The following is an 18,636-nucleotide window of genomic DNA, read 5'->3' as shown; positions in this document are numbered from 1 at the left end:
AAGCACTGTCCATCTGCTGCCTTGTGTAAGGGCAGGTATAACCATGTACTGACATCTTTCTTCCTTCCCCCTCTGCACTCACCAAGGGAGAGATGGGCCCAAAGGGACAATCCGGAGTACCAGGACACAGAGGACCTATAGGAAGACCCGGAAAACGAGGCAAACAAGTAGGACCAAAATGTTTCTTCTTCCCCGCGATTCACGGCATCTGCGTGGTCATGGTGTACGATGGTGTGGTCTGTGCTCTCGTGGTACCACACGCTTCATCACATGGGGAGCAGGCAGAAGCCCTGGGACACCTCACACAGGCTACACAGGAGCTAAAGCCTCAGCTGTAGGGCTGCAGCCTTATCTGTAGCACTGTCCCCTGACCGTGCAGTATGGGGAAAGTTCTGTTTTTCCTAGATTGGTAACAAACTCGTTGAATAGACCTTGAACCCCTCCTTTGAATCCTAAGCAACACATTGCTATGGTCCCAGCCCCACCTGATGGCTAGCGTGCTGGTGTGAGGTCCAGGTCTCAGGCAGCTTAGGAGGTAATGCTGTGGTGCCCTACACTTTGTAGATGCCAACCTTGAAGCTGACTTAGGGAGCAGGGCTGCTTGATTTCCAGGCACGGCGAATGGGGTATATCTAAAACTCAACACATTTCAGCCTGCCCAGGTGCCATCCTCTTCCCCTCGAGAAAATAGATTACTGGGATGAGTGAAGGAAGGTTTGTAGGAAAACACTGGCTTTCTGGGGCTCTGGATGAGGGAGGGATTGCTGTGCATGCTACAAAAACTAGTTCCCCGTAACCTCAGCTCTGGGCAGACAGGCAGTGTCAGCATCTTGCAAGGGAGGTCTCATTGCCTGTCCGTGAATTTTCTCCCCGGCTCACCAGTGCAAAGAGCTACACTGCTGCTAGAAAAACACTGCTTGTGTGCCCTGGCAGTGGCTGCCGGTACACTGAGAATGGTGTGCTGTAACGGATTAAACTGGTGCGTGGTCTGTGGCAATGAAAACTGCTGGTCTACACATCCAAACCTCAGTCCTGTATTACACTGTAATACACTCCTGGTCTCTAGCCCAAGGACCAAGTGTGCATCTCGTGCCCGTTCAGGCTCTGCCCTTGCTGCTGGGCCCACCTGGACGATGCTTTCTGTCAGCACCATCCAATTGGCTTCAGTCAGGCTTTGCCCAGGCCCAGGTGTTGGTCAACATGGATCAGCTTGCAGAGCTGCAGGGCCTTGGAAATGTCCTACACACCGTGCAAAGAACCAAAGCACTAAAACACCCTCTCTGTTTCTTGTGTTTCCCCTGCTAACTCTAAACCAAGACTGATTTGCTAGGCTGGATATTTATATGGCGGCTCTCGCCATAGTACTGCGTGCCAGGGACAGATTCTTCTGCTCTGAGAAAGACTGGGAAGACACCTAGTGACCTTAAGGGATGGTAATGTAGTATGGAAGCTGTTCAGGAATGCAGTGGTTGACAAATGGTCCGTCCTTACAGCCCAAAATAATTATGTTGGCGAAACTATTTTTTTCAGACTTTCAGATGAATTGTAAAGATCAGGAATTGTGCGCGAATTTGATTCTGACTCCTCCACTCTAGCGTCTTCCAAGGGGGTAGCAATATTGGTATAGCTACCTGTATAAATTACCAAATGGGCCTCTAGGAGTGCACCTTTCTTTTTGTATTTATTTTAAGCAATGATATCGGGGCTACAAAGGAGACCAGCTCCTGGTGCTCTGAATTGCCACCTGTAGAGCCTGTTCCCTTCTGCTGACTAACAGGGAAGGGAATTTATTCTTGGTACGCTGTACGTCTGCTGAAACGCAGGAGTTTGTAGATGCTGTGGTTAATGGGCTTAGCTGAACATATTTTATTTGCAACCTGGTTATGCCCAGCACTGCAAACATAGGTGCATGCCTGCTTCACCGTTTTTCTGATGCCACCAGCTAATGTCTGAAGTGAAAGAATAAGCATTGTAGGGAAAAATTAAAAGCTGGATGTTAGGAAAGGAATAATAGGTCTCCAGTGAGGAAGGTATGTGCAATGTAAGTCTGCTAGACGACCCACAAGAAATAGTTTTTTTGTCCTTGATTTGTCAGGTTTTAAAAGCTGATGTGTGCTTTTTGCTATTATTTCTTTAAAAACTCTGCTCATCTGCCCTGCCAAAGGAATACACACAGAATGTCTTTCTGTAGCATAAGGCAAAGAGAAGACGCAGTGCCTGCAGATCAGCTTCAACACAGTGCACTGCTTACTTCACCTTAGACATTTTGTTATATTACACAGTGTCTCAGTCTAAATCTGGTGACATAAAGCGTGTCATAATTTCAGGCAACAATCAGTTTGACTAAAAGAACTATAGTCTGGCCCTAAATTAGGATATCCCGAGCCAAGGCTCAGTACACAAACACCTTTCTGGTGCCCTGAAAGCAATTTCAGCATCAATCTTCTACGTGAACACTGGGTTCCCCTTTCTGTAATTGGTGAATGAGTTATTTCCTTTCTACTTTTCTAATCCTTTGAAAAAACTTAAGAGTGGCATTTTAAGGCTGTGTGGGTCTGGCTGCTGCCCGTAAGCGCTGCGGTTGCCTGGCTGTTTGCTCAGCGGAGAGGATCGTTTCCATCGACATGGAGCCGTTTCCTGCCCCCTGATCCAGCTGACATCCCTAGATAAAAGCAGCTAAATTAGGAAGGTGTCACTTCCACTTCCATTTTGAGATACGTCTTGATTATCTCACCGACTTCAGCTCTCCGCTGCCTCTGGGGCAGGCTCTCCCTAAGAGGTGGCCAGGAGGCCAGTCAGGGCCTCACTGCCCCCTAACTGGGATATAACACCCAGAGCTTTGTAACCTGGGATTTCACCCTAAGGAGCAAGTTTAGGGTTTCAGTCTTGCTGAGGAGGAATGACTTAGGGTTTTACGTAATGTTGCTTGGAAAGAAAGGAGGGGAAAATAAATATTGTCCATGTGGAAAGCTTCTCTGAATGCCATGGGTGCATGTGAAAAGAAACAAGGAAAAAAAATCAAAAAAAAAAAATCTCCCCCGTTGTTATTTAATCAATCTGTGCTAAACAAGAGAGCATTAAGCAGTCATTCCTCCAAAGCAGGAGGCACAGAAGACAGCTCGTTTTCAGGCAGCACACGTCGGACTGGCACTGGCTTGCCTCCGCCAGATCACTGCTGTGTGGGGGAAAGAGCTTTCCCACAGACTTCTCTGGGGCTCCAAAATCCTGGTCTGCTAGTTCCATGTTGGATAGTGTAAGAAGTAATTAGGAGTCAGCATCGCTGACATTCACATAAATCCTGGAATATTTTGATGGCACAGAGTTTACCTAATAGGATTAAACAAAGCAAATATTCAATTAGTTCTTTATGGACCGTGGCAAAATCAACCTTCCTCTGTTGTAACAGTGCAAGTGACATTGAGGCATATCCATGGGATACAACATATTATATAACAACAAACAATTTTAACATATATTACTACATATGCTAAGTTACTCTGAAATTAAACCTGCAACCACTCATCACACGCCCATGAATGCATATTGACAAGAAATTACACCAACTTCAAGGAATTAATCTCCTTTGTCATTAAAAGAAAGCTTACACATACACAGCATTTTTGTTATGCTAACTAATGTATGCTGTTACATAAAAATCAAATCAGTTATTTAAACTTTAAGCTATGTAATACACTTCTGAAATACAAAGCTGAGAAATCCCAAGCCTTGGAGAGTGTATGAGCAGGAAGATAAACATGGTTATTTTTAATAAGTGTTGCCGTATTAAATTCAGGAGCAAAAATAGGAAGGTGCTAAACAGTTCTGCAGTGAAACTTCCAAATGCCTAAGGACGTGGTTGCACAAACAAGCTCCTATGAGGCAAATCAGGGCTGATTTTACAGAATATTGGCTATTGTATGGTAACTGCGTAAGCTTATCTCCCACAGGTAATTTTACAGCATTTTGACTGAGTGGCAGGGTGTCGGAGGGACACCATTTGTCAGCATCATGTTGCCATGCGCTAGCTTGCACTTTGTAAAGCCAAGCCCTTGCTTGCCTTGTGATGATTTTTTAACGTAGCTATACCCATGGTGAAAGTGAATACAGGAAAGAGATACAGGAGTCCAGGCACCTAAAGTGCTTCTGAAAACAGCGTGGACCTCAAAGTCATTAGTGTGCTTCTGAAAGGCTGTGCCCTAAGGCTGGGAAATGTCACTGTGGAAGCTTTTGCCACGCCCTTAGTGAATTTTCTCTTTTTTCCCCCAGTGTGTATTAGTGCAATAACTAAGGATTTCCAGGGTCAGCTGCTTCAGCTCCACCAGCCCTTTCTTCCTGAGCCGTGCTGACTCTTAGAGTGCTACCAGAGGCAGAAAGGCATCCTTAAAGAAGGCTACCAAGAGACTGAAGGCAGAGCAGGGTGATCCCTGGCTCCACACAGAACAGATCTCTGGGACCATTCACATTTAGGAACAGAAGTCTGCCTGGACATGTTCTTCTGTCATCACTAGAAGAGGACAGCAGCTCTTCCCTGGGGTCATGACTAGCTCATGCTGCGTGCTTCTGTTGGCAAATGTCTTGGCTTTCTTGAAATGGAAACCACTGCTGGCTGGAAGAGCTTGTGTGTTATTAATAGTTCAGCAAATAAATGGATGTCTCTTCAATCCTAGGGACTAAAGGGAGACGTTGGACCTGCAGGTATCATGGGTCCACCTGGAAGGCCTGGTCCTTCTGGCCAGCCAGGCCCCCCTGGACCTTCAGGATCAGGTAAGCGGGAGATCAGGGGATCTCCTACACAGTGTCCCTGCTGCCCAGCCCCTCCTGACTCATCACATACGGCCACACAGACCCCTTTACAAAAAGCGCTGCAGGGCTTCATTTGCTTCCCCACTGACAGCAAGGAGAGGATTCCTTCCAAAGGCAGGCCACACCATCCTCGTCCAGTGTAAGAACTCTATACCTTACTTGAAAACCTACATGATGGCTTCTGGTGTTTCAAATAAAACCAGAAACATGGCCTATGCAATTCCTGTGGGGCTTCGGTAGATGGGTATGATGAAAAGCCATCTGGCAGCCTTGGAGGGACTAGTTAATCTCCATCATCAAAGGTTTGCTGCTTCTCCAGATACCCTGGCTTACAGTGAAAGATTGCGTTTCCTAATCAGCCAGGACATCCTCACCCTCTGCAGCTCTGTAAAGGAAAAACAGATGAGACTCAAGTCACAACGGCATTAAGGGAAGAAGGGAAGAGAAGGAAAGGGATAGGAGTCAGAGGGAAAAAGGGGCGGTGGAGAAAAATTCTCTCTTTAATTAAGTGCTGGAGATCTCTGCTTGCTGCAATTGTGCATGTTGCAGAAATCACAAGAAAAATTCTGTAACTGATAGATAATTGTACAGCTTCAAAGCTATGCATGCGCATGAACTCTGGGCAGCTTGTGAGACCAAGCATAGACATGAAGGACAATACACAAGCCATGATGTTTGGTGACAGTGAACCTTCAAGCAGGGTTTTCTCAACCCAGATATGCGCTAAAGTATCTGAAAAGAAAAGCATAAACAGGGTTTTCTCAACAAGGATATATACTAAAGTATCTGAAAAAAGCAAAATCGATTGGAAGTTGCTGTTGCTTGAAATGGACAACAACTGCTTGTGCTGCTGCCCATCTGTTCAATGCCCTCTTCCATTTTGCGTTCCCTTTTCTTCTCTTGCTTACATTAGTGGGCAGGAGGTCTCTTCTTGTGGTGGTGTGGAAATGGTACATCTGTGAAGCTGGGGGCTGCTTCAGAATCTTCACGTCTCACGCCTTCCATTATGAAACATCTTTGCCTTGAGTAAATTAGCTGGAAGTTTTCAGAGGGCAGAATTTTCACCATGTCAATGGGAAGGCAGCCAGAATCTTGAGATTACTTTTTAAAGGCTTTATTTCATCCACAGAAAGTTTATGTGTCGGGCTTGTTAATCTTTTCCCTCTAGAATATAAATTCTGAATCCTGAAAGACCTTTCTGTAATGATATCACTCCTTGCAGTATGAACATGTTGGCTCACAGTCTACTTCTGCGGAGTAGCACATCCTTGCCAAAGTCTGAAAGTCAAAAAGCAGTATTTTTTTTTTTATTATTTTTATTTGTAGCACTCCTGTATTTCTAGTTGGGTTTTCCTGTACAGAGACCTCTGAAACAGCATTGTACAAGTGGTTTTACAAGTGCACAAGTCCAATGTGTTGTGGATGTATACAGACTGACTCTACTAAACTTGGTGCACAGGTGCTGTAGAGTGATCTGTGTGTTCATCATGTCCTAAATTTCTGTAGCTTCAAACAGGTTGACAATTGTTCTAAGCAAACAGTCTCTCTCTTTCTCTGTAAAGTTGATAGAATAATGTACAAAGTGATCTGAAATAATATGACTGTGGTACAAACTCAGCTCTTCCTCCTGAAGTGCTGAATTGGTGGTTCTGGTAATCCCTTACCTTAGTTCCCGGTGGATTTGGTGGGACATATGCATATCTGAAAACTTAGATAAATGCATATATCCACCTGACCTGTACTTTTTCCACTAAGGCTACATTTCGGTGTTGTGTATTAACTTCATAACGAGGCAACCTGGTATTTTGCTTCCCAGGGCAACTCGCAATAGGACCAAAAGGGGAAAGAGGACTGCCAGGGCCTCCAGGGAGGTGTCTCTGCAGATCCCCGCAACACGTGAATAACCCGCTGTATGAGGAACATGCGTTTGGACACAATTTTCCCAAAGTCCCTGCGGTAAGTAGATTTTCTGGGAGAGGATGTGAGCAGTTTGCCTGGTTTAGGCTGGAATAGAGTTAGTTTTCTTCCTAGTAGCTGGTACAATGCTGTGGTTTGCATTTGGTGTGAGAATAATATTGATAACACGCTGATGCTTTAGCTAGTGCTAAGTCGTGCTTACTCTGAAGTCAAGGACTTTTCGGTTTCCCGTGCCCTGCCAGTGAGAGCTGCACAAGAAGCCGGGAGGGAGCAGAGCCAGGACAGCTGACCTGAACTGGCCAAAGGGATATTCCATACCACAGAATGTCATGCTCTGTATATAAACAGGGTGGGGGGGTTGGCCAGAGCCTGCCAATTGATGCCTCGGGATGGGCTGGACACCGGTCACGAGCAATTGTATTGTGCATTACTTGGTTGTTTTTTTTCCTTTGGGGTTTTATTCCTCTCTCCTCCTCTCTCCTTTTCATTACAATTCTTGTTATTGCTATTATTATTATTTTCATTACTAAATCGTTCTTATCTCAACCCCCAAGTTTTACTTTTTGCCTGATGCTCCTCCCCCTCCCACTGGGGGCCGGGGGTGGTGAGTGAGTGGCTGCGTGGTGCTTAGTTGCACTTAGGGTTAAACCACAACAGCAGTTCTTAAGTACTTTTACAGTTAGAGGTGTTGTACTTACAAGTATTTTGGATTTAACAGGGAGGATGTCTGTATGCAGACAGTGTGTCATTTCTAGTACCCAAAACCTCTAGGTTCAGTCGGTGCAAAAGAATTTGGTCTCATAACTAGTCTGAGGGTTGTGTGACTGTGGTGCCAAAAAGCGGCTATTTCAAACCACCAGTAACACAGCACATGTTTTAGAAAACTTTTTTTGAAGCCTGAGGATGCTCTTTTCCATCTCCTGCTATACATATATAATCTGTTATTTCAGCAAATTGAAACATATTTCAGATCGGTCAGTGAAATAAGCATCTCTTTCTTGCTTATTTTTCGCATCTTCTTCTGCAAAGACAGTAATTTCAGAATTGAATACTGGAGTCAAGCATTTTGCATATGCAATAGAACTTTTCCCCAAAGCACAGACCCTCTACCCTGAACCAAAAAGGAGTTTTTGGTTCACAAACCATGGGAGTCGGACTTCTGAGTTCCTGTCTGTAGGCCTACACTTTATATAGCTAATTCCGATCTCTGGCCCTCTTGAAACCATTTTTACAAGTAAATTGGACAAAGTATTTTAAAGGACAAGTAATTGCTGGGAAGTGACTGAGCGATTTTTCATCTCTGATTTCTTTGGGCTTTGTAAATACTGTTTCTGTCCTTTTCCTTCCGCTGGGCCCTACCTTATTATTTTGTGCATTGTAGCACTTAATCAGCAATGAAATTGCTACCTCACTGCCGTGCACCAGTATAGCCCAGCCACTCCACTCATGTAAGTGGATATTGCTGGTGTCTGGTCCTTTCTGAATGACAGTAATCAGCACTTAGCTTTGTTAACTTCCCCATCTGTCAGGTTTTCACAGAGCTGTTTCAGGGTGTGAAAGGGACCTGCTCACAACACTGCCCACTAAACTGGGTGATTGAACTCGATCTTTTGCATGAGTGTGCTGCAAGTCTTGTCAGCTGCTCACTCATCCCTGTCTGTGTTGCATTACAAAAAAACCCACCCTTTTTTTTTAAAAAAAAACAACACATAATGGTGAGAGAAGAAAGTGCATGAAACAAAGGTGCATATTGCATCATGCTGCATGCTATTGCAAAAAAATTATCTTGTACTTCACAGCATGTAGAACTCATAGGAAAAGGTATAAGGCTTGCAATTCTGTGTAGGTCTTAGCACCCCCTTCTCGATCAGGCACAGTTTCATATTTGATCTTAAAAGATGGTAATGAGAGTGTAACCACCTAAAACATAAGTACCCTACACTGTCACTGTGAACCCTCATTTGATGATGATCAAGTGCCGTTCTGTTCTCAGAAGTGCAGGCTGGCAAAGAAGCAAGCCTCAGCTCTGAAAGCTCCCCATTTGCCTGCCCCATTTGTTTCTTACTCCCTTGAGCTTAACATTGCTGTTATTTATTCTGCTCAGATCCCCATGTAGCAGCTTTGAAGCCTGCCTTGCACTGCTTGAAAACTGTTGTCAGGGTTTCTATAGCTGCACATGGAAAAGACCCAGGGACGGTGCTCCGTGGCCCCAGTCCCAGTGTCCTGTGGTTTCCCAAAGCAGCCCCCGACCGCAGTGTGTCCCCAGCGCGATCACCCGCTCACCCACCAGCTCCGCAGGTGCCAGCACCACCAGAAGAGGGGAGAGCCTGGGAAACAAAGTGCCATTTTTCTGGCACTGGCTAAGATTAATTCCGGTTTTTAAATCTTCAGCAATTTCAAAGGCCAGTATCTGGAACAGAGAGTTTCCGAGAGCACAGATCTGCTACTGATTTCAAGAGAAACGTAGAGCTCCGGGGCTGGGACTTGAGCTCCTGCACACATTTACACAATCAGTTCTTCACTAGTTTTCTATTTCTTTGCTTTTTTTCATTCAAGCTGAAGGCATTTTTATTCAGTGCTTCTTTAATGACATTGGCCTTGATCAAGGACTAGGGTAATATTCTGCCATGTAAAAATTTCAGCGTACTTTGTTTTAAAAAGAGCCAATTCTGTTTCTGCTGGTGGGAATCAGGCTCAGCCCTAAATCCATTTTGCTCAGAAGCCCTCCATTTGCTTTTTCTTAATTTAAAAATGGTTTGAATCTTGCTATAAATTAATTTGATTAAGTTGCTGAATGAAGATACTCTTTCCAAATGCCCCTTACAGCCAATTTCAGTGACTGAGACGTTAAAAAAGATGGGTAAGAGAGCAGCTTGCACTAATTTTTCCAATTTGAACTGATTTTTTTCTGTTTAATTGAAGACTTGGCTTTAGACCAAAGTATAGGCACGTAAAGAAACATGCATTTCAATGCCTATTAAATCTAAACAAAGTACAAAGAAGTAAAAGGTAAGTGAAGGTTGCATTGAGCAAGGCATTACTTATTTTGTAGCCACGAGCATGCCTAAAAAATGATAGGCAAACCAACAAAAAGCTCTTACACCCCTATGAATTTTGCAATTGTTCCAGCATCTAACCATTTATCTGACAGTTTAGCAATGATTTCACACAAGTATTTGCATTTTCGTTACCCATGGATGTGCTTTCTGAAATAGGGGCCATTGGAGCCATAGCTAGGTGCTCAGGAAGGACCATTCTCCTTTGGAAATTGGTGTCTGTTCTTACCCATCACTAAGGAGCCACTTATGGTCTGGCAGTCCATAGGTGTAAGTTCTCACACTATTCTGTTTCCAAAAAAAAAAAAACAAACGCCAAACCATTTTTCTGTGTAATTATTTACCTATTTGGTATGTCGGTTGGCAAAACTAGATTCTGTGACAATCCAAAATACTTCTTAAGAGGGTTACCGATCACCTCTTTTTCTGTGCCCCAGATTTTTGTGGTGAATAATCAAGAAGAATTGGACCGGTTAAACACTGAAAATGCCTTAGCTTTTAGAAGAGATCAGAGATCTTTGTATTTCAAGGATACCTTTGGATGGCTCCCAATCCAGGTGAAAATGTGACTGTGGTCTCAGAAAACTCGTGAGTGTATGTTTCATTTCTAAACACTGAACATACTTCTGTACTCAAGGCATCATACAGGATCAATGAAACAAATGGAGAAAAAGCTTAATTTTGAGCACTGCCACAACTGTACCTAATTCTGTGATTGTTGTTCACAGGGGTCTTAATTACTGAGGCATTAACTCATCAGTGGTGCATGTTTTGCTAACCTCCCTGTGAACCAGGCTCCCCTGGTGAACAAACTGGGGCTGAGTCCAGGGAATTACGACAGTAAAGAGCATTTTTTATTTAGTACAAAATGAGGCAAAACTCACCAGAGTGCAAAGTTGTGGAAACACAAACCCTGCAAACCGAAACCGTGTGTTTCGTTAATGCTTCAAGGAGCTCACCTGAGTCCTGCTGAAATCAGCGGCAGGATCCTTCCTGTGTCCACTGGACTTTGGGTCAGATCCTGTATAAATCCCATGAACCACCAAATGGTGGGATATGAAAACCCGGTTAAGGATCTGCCTCCTGCAGCCTTTCACTCCCTCCGTTTGCTAGCCAGGCCGCTCCTGGTCCGGTTCGGTAACCGCTGTGTCTTTGTTTGGCCAGCTCACCCCTTTCTATCCCGTGGATTACCGCTTTGAGGGTGGCAGTACCTGTGGAGACGGGATCGTACAGGACGGGGAAGAGTGTGACGATGGCAATGCGGTTGTGACTGATGGCTGTATAAGTAAGTTGCAGTGTGGCAGGAGCAGCCCCTTTCCACCAGGGAAGGGGCATCACTTGTTTCCACGCTGCTGTCTGACTGACACAAGTGTTCCACGGAGGAGCTTGCGTGGTTTGCGGATTGAGTGCGGGCACGGGGGGAGGGAGGCACAATGGTCGCGGTGCAAAAGCTGAGGCCCTTCGTGCACGTGGATGCCACACGCCTGCACAAGACCGATGTGTCACCGAGCGCTTCCCACGCGTCCTCGCTGAGGACTGTGTGCCTCGCTGAGCAGAAGTGTCTGCAGCCAGAGCAGAACCACTGCATTTCAGGGGCCAAGTCCAGCAGCTGGTTGACATACACACCTTCCCCGGGGGCTGCCGGCTTTCTCGCCAAAAGACGCAGCGTGCCTTTGCCGTGCACCACAAAACCCCTTGGGACAGATGCTGAAGCTGGCTGTTTCTAATAGTAAGCCAGATCCTGGCTCCAGTAAAACTGCTTTGGATTTTGTTGCTCACTAGCGTAAGGAAGGTGTCAGCCGACTACCTTCACTATTTACGTTTATACAACATGTGATTCCCGTCTAGTCAGGGTTCCTTTCATTTTGCTGGTTATGGGTAGCAAAGAGCATATAAGCATACAAGCAGCTGTGGCAACCTTCACTTCTACTTTTCAGTTACTTTTACCACTTGATTCCTTCCCCAGCGCGCAGCACGTGGCACCATCTACAGCTGACACACAGCAGGTTTGGTACTCGGTTGGTTCTAGCAAAGGGATGCTTCTTCACGTTTCAGAACAGGTATCAGCCAACACTGAAAGATGCAGCTTTTTCTTTTTTATCAACACAGCCCTCCTTTTTTAGCCTCACTTTGAAAACGAGGTGTATGCAGCCATGCTCTATGTGAGTTTGGCCACCCATTTTTCCATCACCACCCTTTCCCTTATAACTTGGGAATCCCAGCCAACGTCTCAATGACAACAGGAAAGAGATTTCAAAGGCAGTTCAGCTGCAGCAACAGGTATAGGGACACGCAGAAGTAAATGCCCCTCCAAGTCCGCCTGACTGCAGAGTCATCCAGTGAGAGAGCACGAGCTCTCCAGGCTCCAAGCATGAGAAAATGATTCAATTAGAATTTGCAATCAACTGTGGGGAACAAGCATGCAGCAAAATAGTGTTCCTTAGTTCTAGTGCCTGCAAAATTGTAGATGGTGTGTCTGGAGGCACACTGTGTTACTTTCTGCTATCCACTGGGCAAAGCCTCAGGTCAATCAAGGCCTTGCAATACATAGACTTCTGACAGTGACCTGATCCAAAGAGTTATCATCGAGTTACTTGGAAATGAGCAAATCATCATCCTTCCACTCTTCTGACTGAACCAAAAGAAAAAAGCTAACCTAATGTTAAGGCAATTTAATTATGAAATAGGCTTGTTGTTCTTAGAAGCATCAATTTGTAACAAATAGATCCTTGGTGCAATTAATTAACCATTTTTTTTAGTAAATAACCCACTTTAACTCTTATAAACTCCCTGTTGTTGAAAGTCCTTTCAATCCATTGCTTAACACTATCTCTGAGAAGATGTCAAAGGGATCTTAGCTAAATGAATTTGTTCAAGTTATAAAGTCATAGTCAAAAAGTCGAAGACATCAAAAGCAAAGTCCTGTTGCTAAAATAGCAAAAAAAACCCCGCAAATGACTGCAGCCTACATGTCAGTCACCATGAAAAAATGTCACAAGGCCCACGCATGCTCAAGTCAGTAGGAGTCAGCAGTGGGAAAACCACCTTTTTGGCAATCATTACATACTTTTTTATTTGATAGACAGGCACTAGGTCTGCATAATTCTGTTCATATGTGGGTACTCACTTGCAGTAGACACGCATAGATACCGTGCAATACTGGGTAAAAATCTAGGCTGGTATTTTCAAACCACTTAACAACCTCGGAGTGTTGTTTTGAAATTGTGACCTCCGAAATCATTTATGTTAACTGTATTTTACGCTCCCTGTAATTTGTGTTGATATGCTGTTGTAATTAGTGTTTCTGTAGTACTTTCTTATTTTTTGTAGTTATCCATTCTTTCCCTTAGTCATTGAAATCAGGTTGAAGAAAGCATTCTTTGTAGTGAATATCCTTACAGGATGCCCTCCCCAAAATGCTTTGTTTTATACTTTATCCTTAAAAATCTAGTTCCACTTACCTCACCTGCCTCTTCTACATATGAAGTGCCTTGAAAGTTTTTCTTTCTATTGTTTTTCACTAGGATGCCGCCGTGCTTACTGCGGAGATGGCTACAGACAGGAAGGGGTGGAAGACTGCGATGGGAAAGATTTTGGATATTTGACATGCAAAACGTATCTCCCTGGGTATGTATGAGCTATCTTCAATTTGGTTCAGTTTTGTTTTGCTTTGTTTTCTTTTTTTCTCTTTGCCAGCTTTAAAACCAAATAGTATTACCCAAATAAGCCTTGTTCCACTGGGACCACTGCAGGTAGTGGGGGGAGAAAAAGTCTATCAGCTTATTTCTGCATATTGTTGGCTTGAAAAGGGCTAAATCTCATCTCCCAATAATCAGCACGTGCCTTTTACTGTACAAAATGAGTGAAGGTCACACAGGCATACATTTGCCCATTGCATGGAAAGAGTTCCTCATTCGGTGACATTATCATTGCATTGATGTTCACCTGTGATATACCAAGAGTAGGAAAGACCATGAGAAGGAAATGATCACACTGAAGGAAAAAAGACCCCAGACCCCAACCTCCAGCCAGCCTCCTGTTGCCCTTACCATTAATAGGTGCTCTAGGGGTATCTTTGTTTCTGCATCAATCGGGTGTCTATCAGCCTTTCCAAAGACCAGGAAATTCATTCAACAGCAGATGCAAAGCCAGGCACTTCCTTAGCAATGTCCTTCATTTAAAACATCTGCTTATTGTTGACTTGCCTTCTCTGCCTTTGTTTAAGCAGCTTCCTCTGGTCAGCACTTTGCCTCCAGCAGCAGTACCTCTATTTAACTGTCAGGTATTGTTACTAGCTAACAGGAAACATTTAATTTGCAAATGAAATTATGCGCAGAGCCCTCATCATTCATGGAAGAATAATGTGCTAATTGACAGGAATAAGAAACCACAGGATGTCTTTGTAAGTCAAATGCTGTGCTAATCCTTCCCCTGCAATTGTTGGAGCACTCCTGGTGTAAGAGATTACTAAAATGAGACCAGCAAACCTGACAACCTGAAACGTTTTACAGAGATCTCATCTTCAGACAGTGTGGTGCTGGTTTCTACTGTGAAAAGTATTTATTCCCTTCTAAGAGTCTGAAGTTTGGTGCCAAAAATAGCACCACAAAAGCTTGAGAAATTAACTTGAGAAATTTTTATAAATTTCACTTCCCATGTATAACCAAGTTGTGAAGAGCAACTGAGATCCTTTATTTTTGTGTGTGCAGTCTGCAAATTATCTGCTAAAGAAAAACCTGTGAATCACGAGTAAAATGGGTAAGTCTGTGAACATGGCACTCCCACACGAGTTTCATTGCAAAGCACCCGTTCCTCCAAGAGCTCAGCTCTAAGATTTTTGCTTTTTCTACTCTTTCCAGCCCCAAAATCCTTCTTCATATTTCACACACCTTCACTTCAGATTTTGTGATGCTTTTCTGAAAATACAGGTTATCCAAGATCATAGTTTTAAGAATCTGCTTAATGGGTGCTTAATCCACAGCTTGTGGATTATCTGATGGATGGGTTATTCACTTAGACATATGCTAGCCATAAAAACTCTATTAAAATGCTTATTTTATTAACATGTCTGGTCTGGTCTTCAGTAGGTAGAATCACTGCAGCTCAGTTTAAGTCAGTAGGAAGACAAAAATCCCTGGTTTTCCTTATTTTGCAAGGATTTACTTTTTTTTATTTCAAAGGTGGGCATGTGTCACAATCATTATCTCAAGTACATGAAAAGTAAGTAAAAGGTCAGGCACAGTCATGTCTGCTGGAGCTACTGGAAGTTAACTGGAAAAAGACTTAGCTCAGAGCCTCAGGTGGTCCGTTACACAGTTCCCATGGGAGAGCCAAGGCCTCCTGCACCCATCCCTGCACAGCGCTCAAGTCCCAGTGTCAACGGGGATTTTATTTTTTTTAATTGACTTTACTAGGAATTATGTCCTCCCTCATAGTTCCTTCTGGAGTTTTTTTTTTTGTTGTTGACAAGGGGGAGCACAGTAGACCACTGATGGAAATTACCCTCTTATTTTGGTTCCCATATGTGGCTGCACATGGCATTTTCTGATGTTCTTCACTCCTACATCCGGGAGTTACATCCGGGAACTATATGATGTGAACTATAGCATACTTTGAAACGGAGATATTCTCTTTTATTTTAGGTCTTACGGAAAATTGCGATGCACTTCTTACTGCTACATTGACTCTACACAGTGTCGATACTTCACATGAGAGGAGCGGAGGTGGGTAGCATCCCACATGTAGCGGGGTGCTAGGTGCTACACTGTCATCTATCCAAGAAGGACTGGGACAAAAATAAAACCCCACCCACCTCTGTGTGAAAACCAAGAGACATCATGCTGCTGATGGCCATTTTGACATGTTGGGGTTTTGCTTTTTGTTGTTGGGGTTTTTTTTGTTTTTGTTTTTTTTTTTTTTTAATTAAGTCAGATGATTGGGAAAGAATAGGACCACTGCATCCTGTCTTAAGAGAGAAATGTCGAACAGTGTTTGCCAGTAAGACTTTCATGTGGCTGCAGACAGCAACATGCTCTCCATCACAAACGCAGCGTTCAGCTACTGGAAACTGAGTTTCACTAACCAGGAATATTGTGTAACGATTACCTCGACTTAGCACTGTTAAACCTACATGTAAGCTCTTCAGGGTTTTTGTCTTTAAACCTTCTCAGCATAAACACGAAGCATATCTTGGATGCGGTGTTTATAGAGACTTTTTCTTTTATGATAATGTGAACTTTGCAAGCGTTGTATCCACGTGAGTGATGACTTCAGCGACATTAATGTCAACTATACACCTGCCTGGGTTGAAGGAGCAGAGGCCCTTCAGTAAGTGCTTTCAGGATCAGCAAATCAGCCAAAAAAGCTGGTTAACGTCACCTTCAGGCTAAGACGTTTGGCAGTCTGTGTGTCTGTGTGCATGCATGGAAATACAAGCAGTCACACGAAGGCTGAAACTGCAGACCACAAAGGCCAAACTGGACAAATAAGCTGTGAAACAGCCAAGGAGCTCTCTCCCAGGAGAAAATCAGACAAGGAGAGAAGATAAAGAAGGAATGTATTTCCGTATTTTTCACCTCTGTGCTGAGCTGGCGGGGCTCTGCATGACCCCGAAGGGGTTGGGACAGCGTTGGTTCCCTGCCTGAATCCACAGCGTGACACTTTGCCTTCACTCTGGTTTCTACACTGGAAGGTTTTTTCGTTTTCATCCCCTTGTCCACCCAACCATCATCATTCAATTACCAGTTATACCCTGTCCTCTCTCCCTTTCACGGTTCCTGCCATCGTCTCTGGGGTACGTTCTCACTTTTGTATTGCTGTAAATCAGATCTTAGAGTAGGGTGTTTATAGATGTTCATTCATGCTGTGTAACGTACATGTATTTTTGTTTTTCACGAAGTTTGTTCAACTATATTAGCTCTGATAGGAATCAGGGTAATTATATACTTATTTATTAGCAGGCATTAAAGAGCAAATATCACATGGGAAGCATATTAAGTGTTATATGAAAAAGTCTAACAGAAGAATATGAAACAAAGGATGTGCAGAATTAAGGACTAAAAGACTCAAGTCAAGGTGTTGTTTTCATACACGCCACTCTTTCCTGCTTCATGATAAATGCTGTACATAACTGTTTAAAATGCGTGAGTTATCAGTACCAGTGACAGCACTGCAACAGCTGCACTTACACTGGTACTTCTGTAAAGGGTAAATAAAGGTGGATGTTGCATTATAATGATAACATATTAAAGCAATCAAGAAATGCATACAACTTTTGCAACCTGTGTAGAAGACTTTAACTCTGCATGTCCAAAGTGATACTGTAAATCACCAATTAAAAAAAAAAAATCGAACCCCAAACAAACTAGTGAACTCTGTGGCTATCACTTACCTGGTCTATTTATGTTGCTATGAGGCCAAGCCACCAGTATTTGTAGCCCAGTTCCATAGTTCAAAGTTTTGCATTGTGTTGCTTTGTTTTCTTTACACAGAGGTCTTAATAAAAGGTCAAGGAACTACTTGGGCAAGGAAGTTGCCATAAGCTCTGGAAATCTGCGCACTAGCACAGCTGCCTTTTACTTCCCTGTGTTTGTGCAAGTGGCAGGTTCTGGCAGCCTCACACCGTATGGGAGCACGTATCCTGTCAGGAGGCTCTCGAGGACGGCCATTCTCCCAGCTGAATGTCATCCTGGCCAACCTTCCAGCTGAACCTCTGGCAACATCTGCCAGGTGTTACCATCCTGGGCTTGGAGACACTTTATCTGAACCCCTCACGTTCTCCAAGGAGTTAATCTCTACTCCCTAAAAGGCTGGAGTCTTTGACAAATTTGATAATCCCAGTGGCCCTTCACCTTCACTTTTAAGTCACATCATTTTTAAAAGCTCCTGCTTGCAAAGGACACGGATGTTGCAAAGATAAGCGCAGAGTGTAGGAAACGTAAACAGGAGATGTGATCACATAGGTAAAATCACGCTGTGCTGCGCATGTTCAGGAAGGGGCGTATCAGTCTGTTGAGCAAACATTCACAAAGCATGGATTCTAAATGGCCTTTATTAATACAGCACAAACAATTCAGCATCTTAACAGAAAGCAAGCAACGTAAGATATAAGGGGGAAAAGAAATGACCATGACATGAAACAAGTTTCTCACTACCGTTACCGTCTCATTCCCCTGAGATGATAAAGCATGAGAAAGGCATCTGGGAAGGTGTTAAGTATATATGATTTAAAGGCTGCAAAAGAAGTCCTTCCTCTTTATTTCTGACATACCTGCTTTATCATTAAGTGGGGATTCTTCAGCTGGATGGTGCCTGGTCTGCTGTGAATTATCTTCCCTCCTCTGAGTTTCTTACCACATTGTGCCAAGACTGGTTCAAAAATTAATTGGGGTACTTCAGTTCCTTGGCCTTTTTTAGCAGCAAATGCTTTGGGAGAGTTTTCTAATGATTAGTATGTTAACTCTAGACAAATACAAAACCAGTATGATCTTACGCTATGCACTGATTTAACTGTGTACTAAAAATCCAGCTTGCACTTAATATATAATATATAACTAAATATATGTAGTTACCTACTGCATGTATTAGCAGCTCATGTCAATAAATCATGCTACCTTACTTCCGCCATGTCCTTACTTTCATTTCTTTCATTTTGGGTTTAACCACCACAGTTTTTAAATGTAATTATCTAGCTTAAGATGCTGGGGATGGAAAAAACCCCCAGTGCCTCCCCTCCCATGCCTGTTGCCCCCTCCCTGCCTGCCCGGGACTGTGACTGCGCACCCCTGCGCTGGCCTTGCTGCTGCCTCGGCCCCAGACTGACCTGTGCAACATGCTGGGTGCACAACTGCTCCACATCCAT

The 18,636-nt window shown here is 43.7% G+C and overlaps 1 protein-coding gene across 5 annotated transcripts in view; it reads left to right on the top strand.

Annotated features, from left to right (window-relative positions):
- The window catches only part of COLQ (collagen like tail subunit of asymmetric acetylcholinesterase), a 44,450-nt gene extending 26,059 nt beyond the window's left edge, over nucleotides 1-18,391 (top strand). For 3 of the 5 annotated variants that reach the window (XM_027777198.2, XM_027777197.2, XM_027777195.2), the window contains 7 exons: nucleotides 87-167; nucleotides 4,668-4,764; nucleotides 6,620-6,759; nucleotides 10,214-10,333; nucleotides 10,941-11,061; nucleotides 11,743-11,836; nucleotides 13,301-18,391. In XM_027777198.2, the coding sequence (XP_027632999.1) occupies nucleotides 87-167; nucleotides 4,668-4,764; nucleotides 6,620-6,759; nucleotides 10,214-10,333; nucleotides 10,941-11,061; nucleotides 11,743-11,836; nucleotides 13,301-13,478 (831 nt within the window). In that variant the 3' untranslated portion in view covers nucleotides 13,479-18,391. The remainder of the gene's footprint in view (nucleotides 1-86; nucleotides 168-4,667; nucleotides 4,765-6,619; nucleotides 6,760-10,213; nucleotides 10,334-10,940; nucleotides 11,062-11,742; nucleotides 11,837-13,300) is intronic. The other 2 variants (XM_027777196.2, XM_013305362.3) reach the window with 2 other exon arrangements.
- Nucleotides 18,392-18,636: the final 245 nt, after the last annotated feature.

The sequence above is a fragment of the Falco peregrinus genome, chromosome 5 (genome assembly GCF_023634155.1).
Source record: "Falco peregrinus isolate bFalPer1 chromosome 5, bFalPer1.pri, whole genome shotgun sequence".
Taxonomy (NCBI): Eukaryota; Metazoa; Chordata; class Aves; order Falconiformes; family Falconidae; genus Falco; species Falco peregrinus.
The sequence above is the reverse complement of the archived record's forward strand: the minus strand, read 5'-3'. Positions and strand labels throughout refer to the sequence as shown.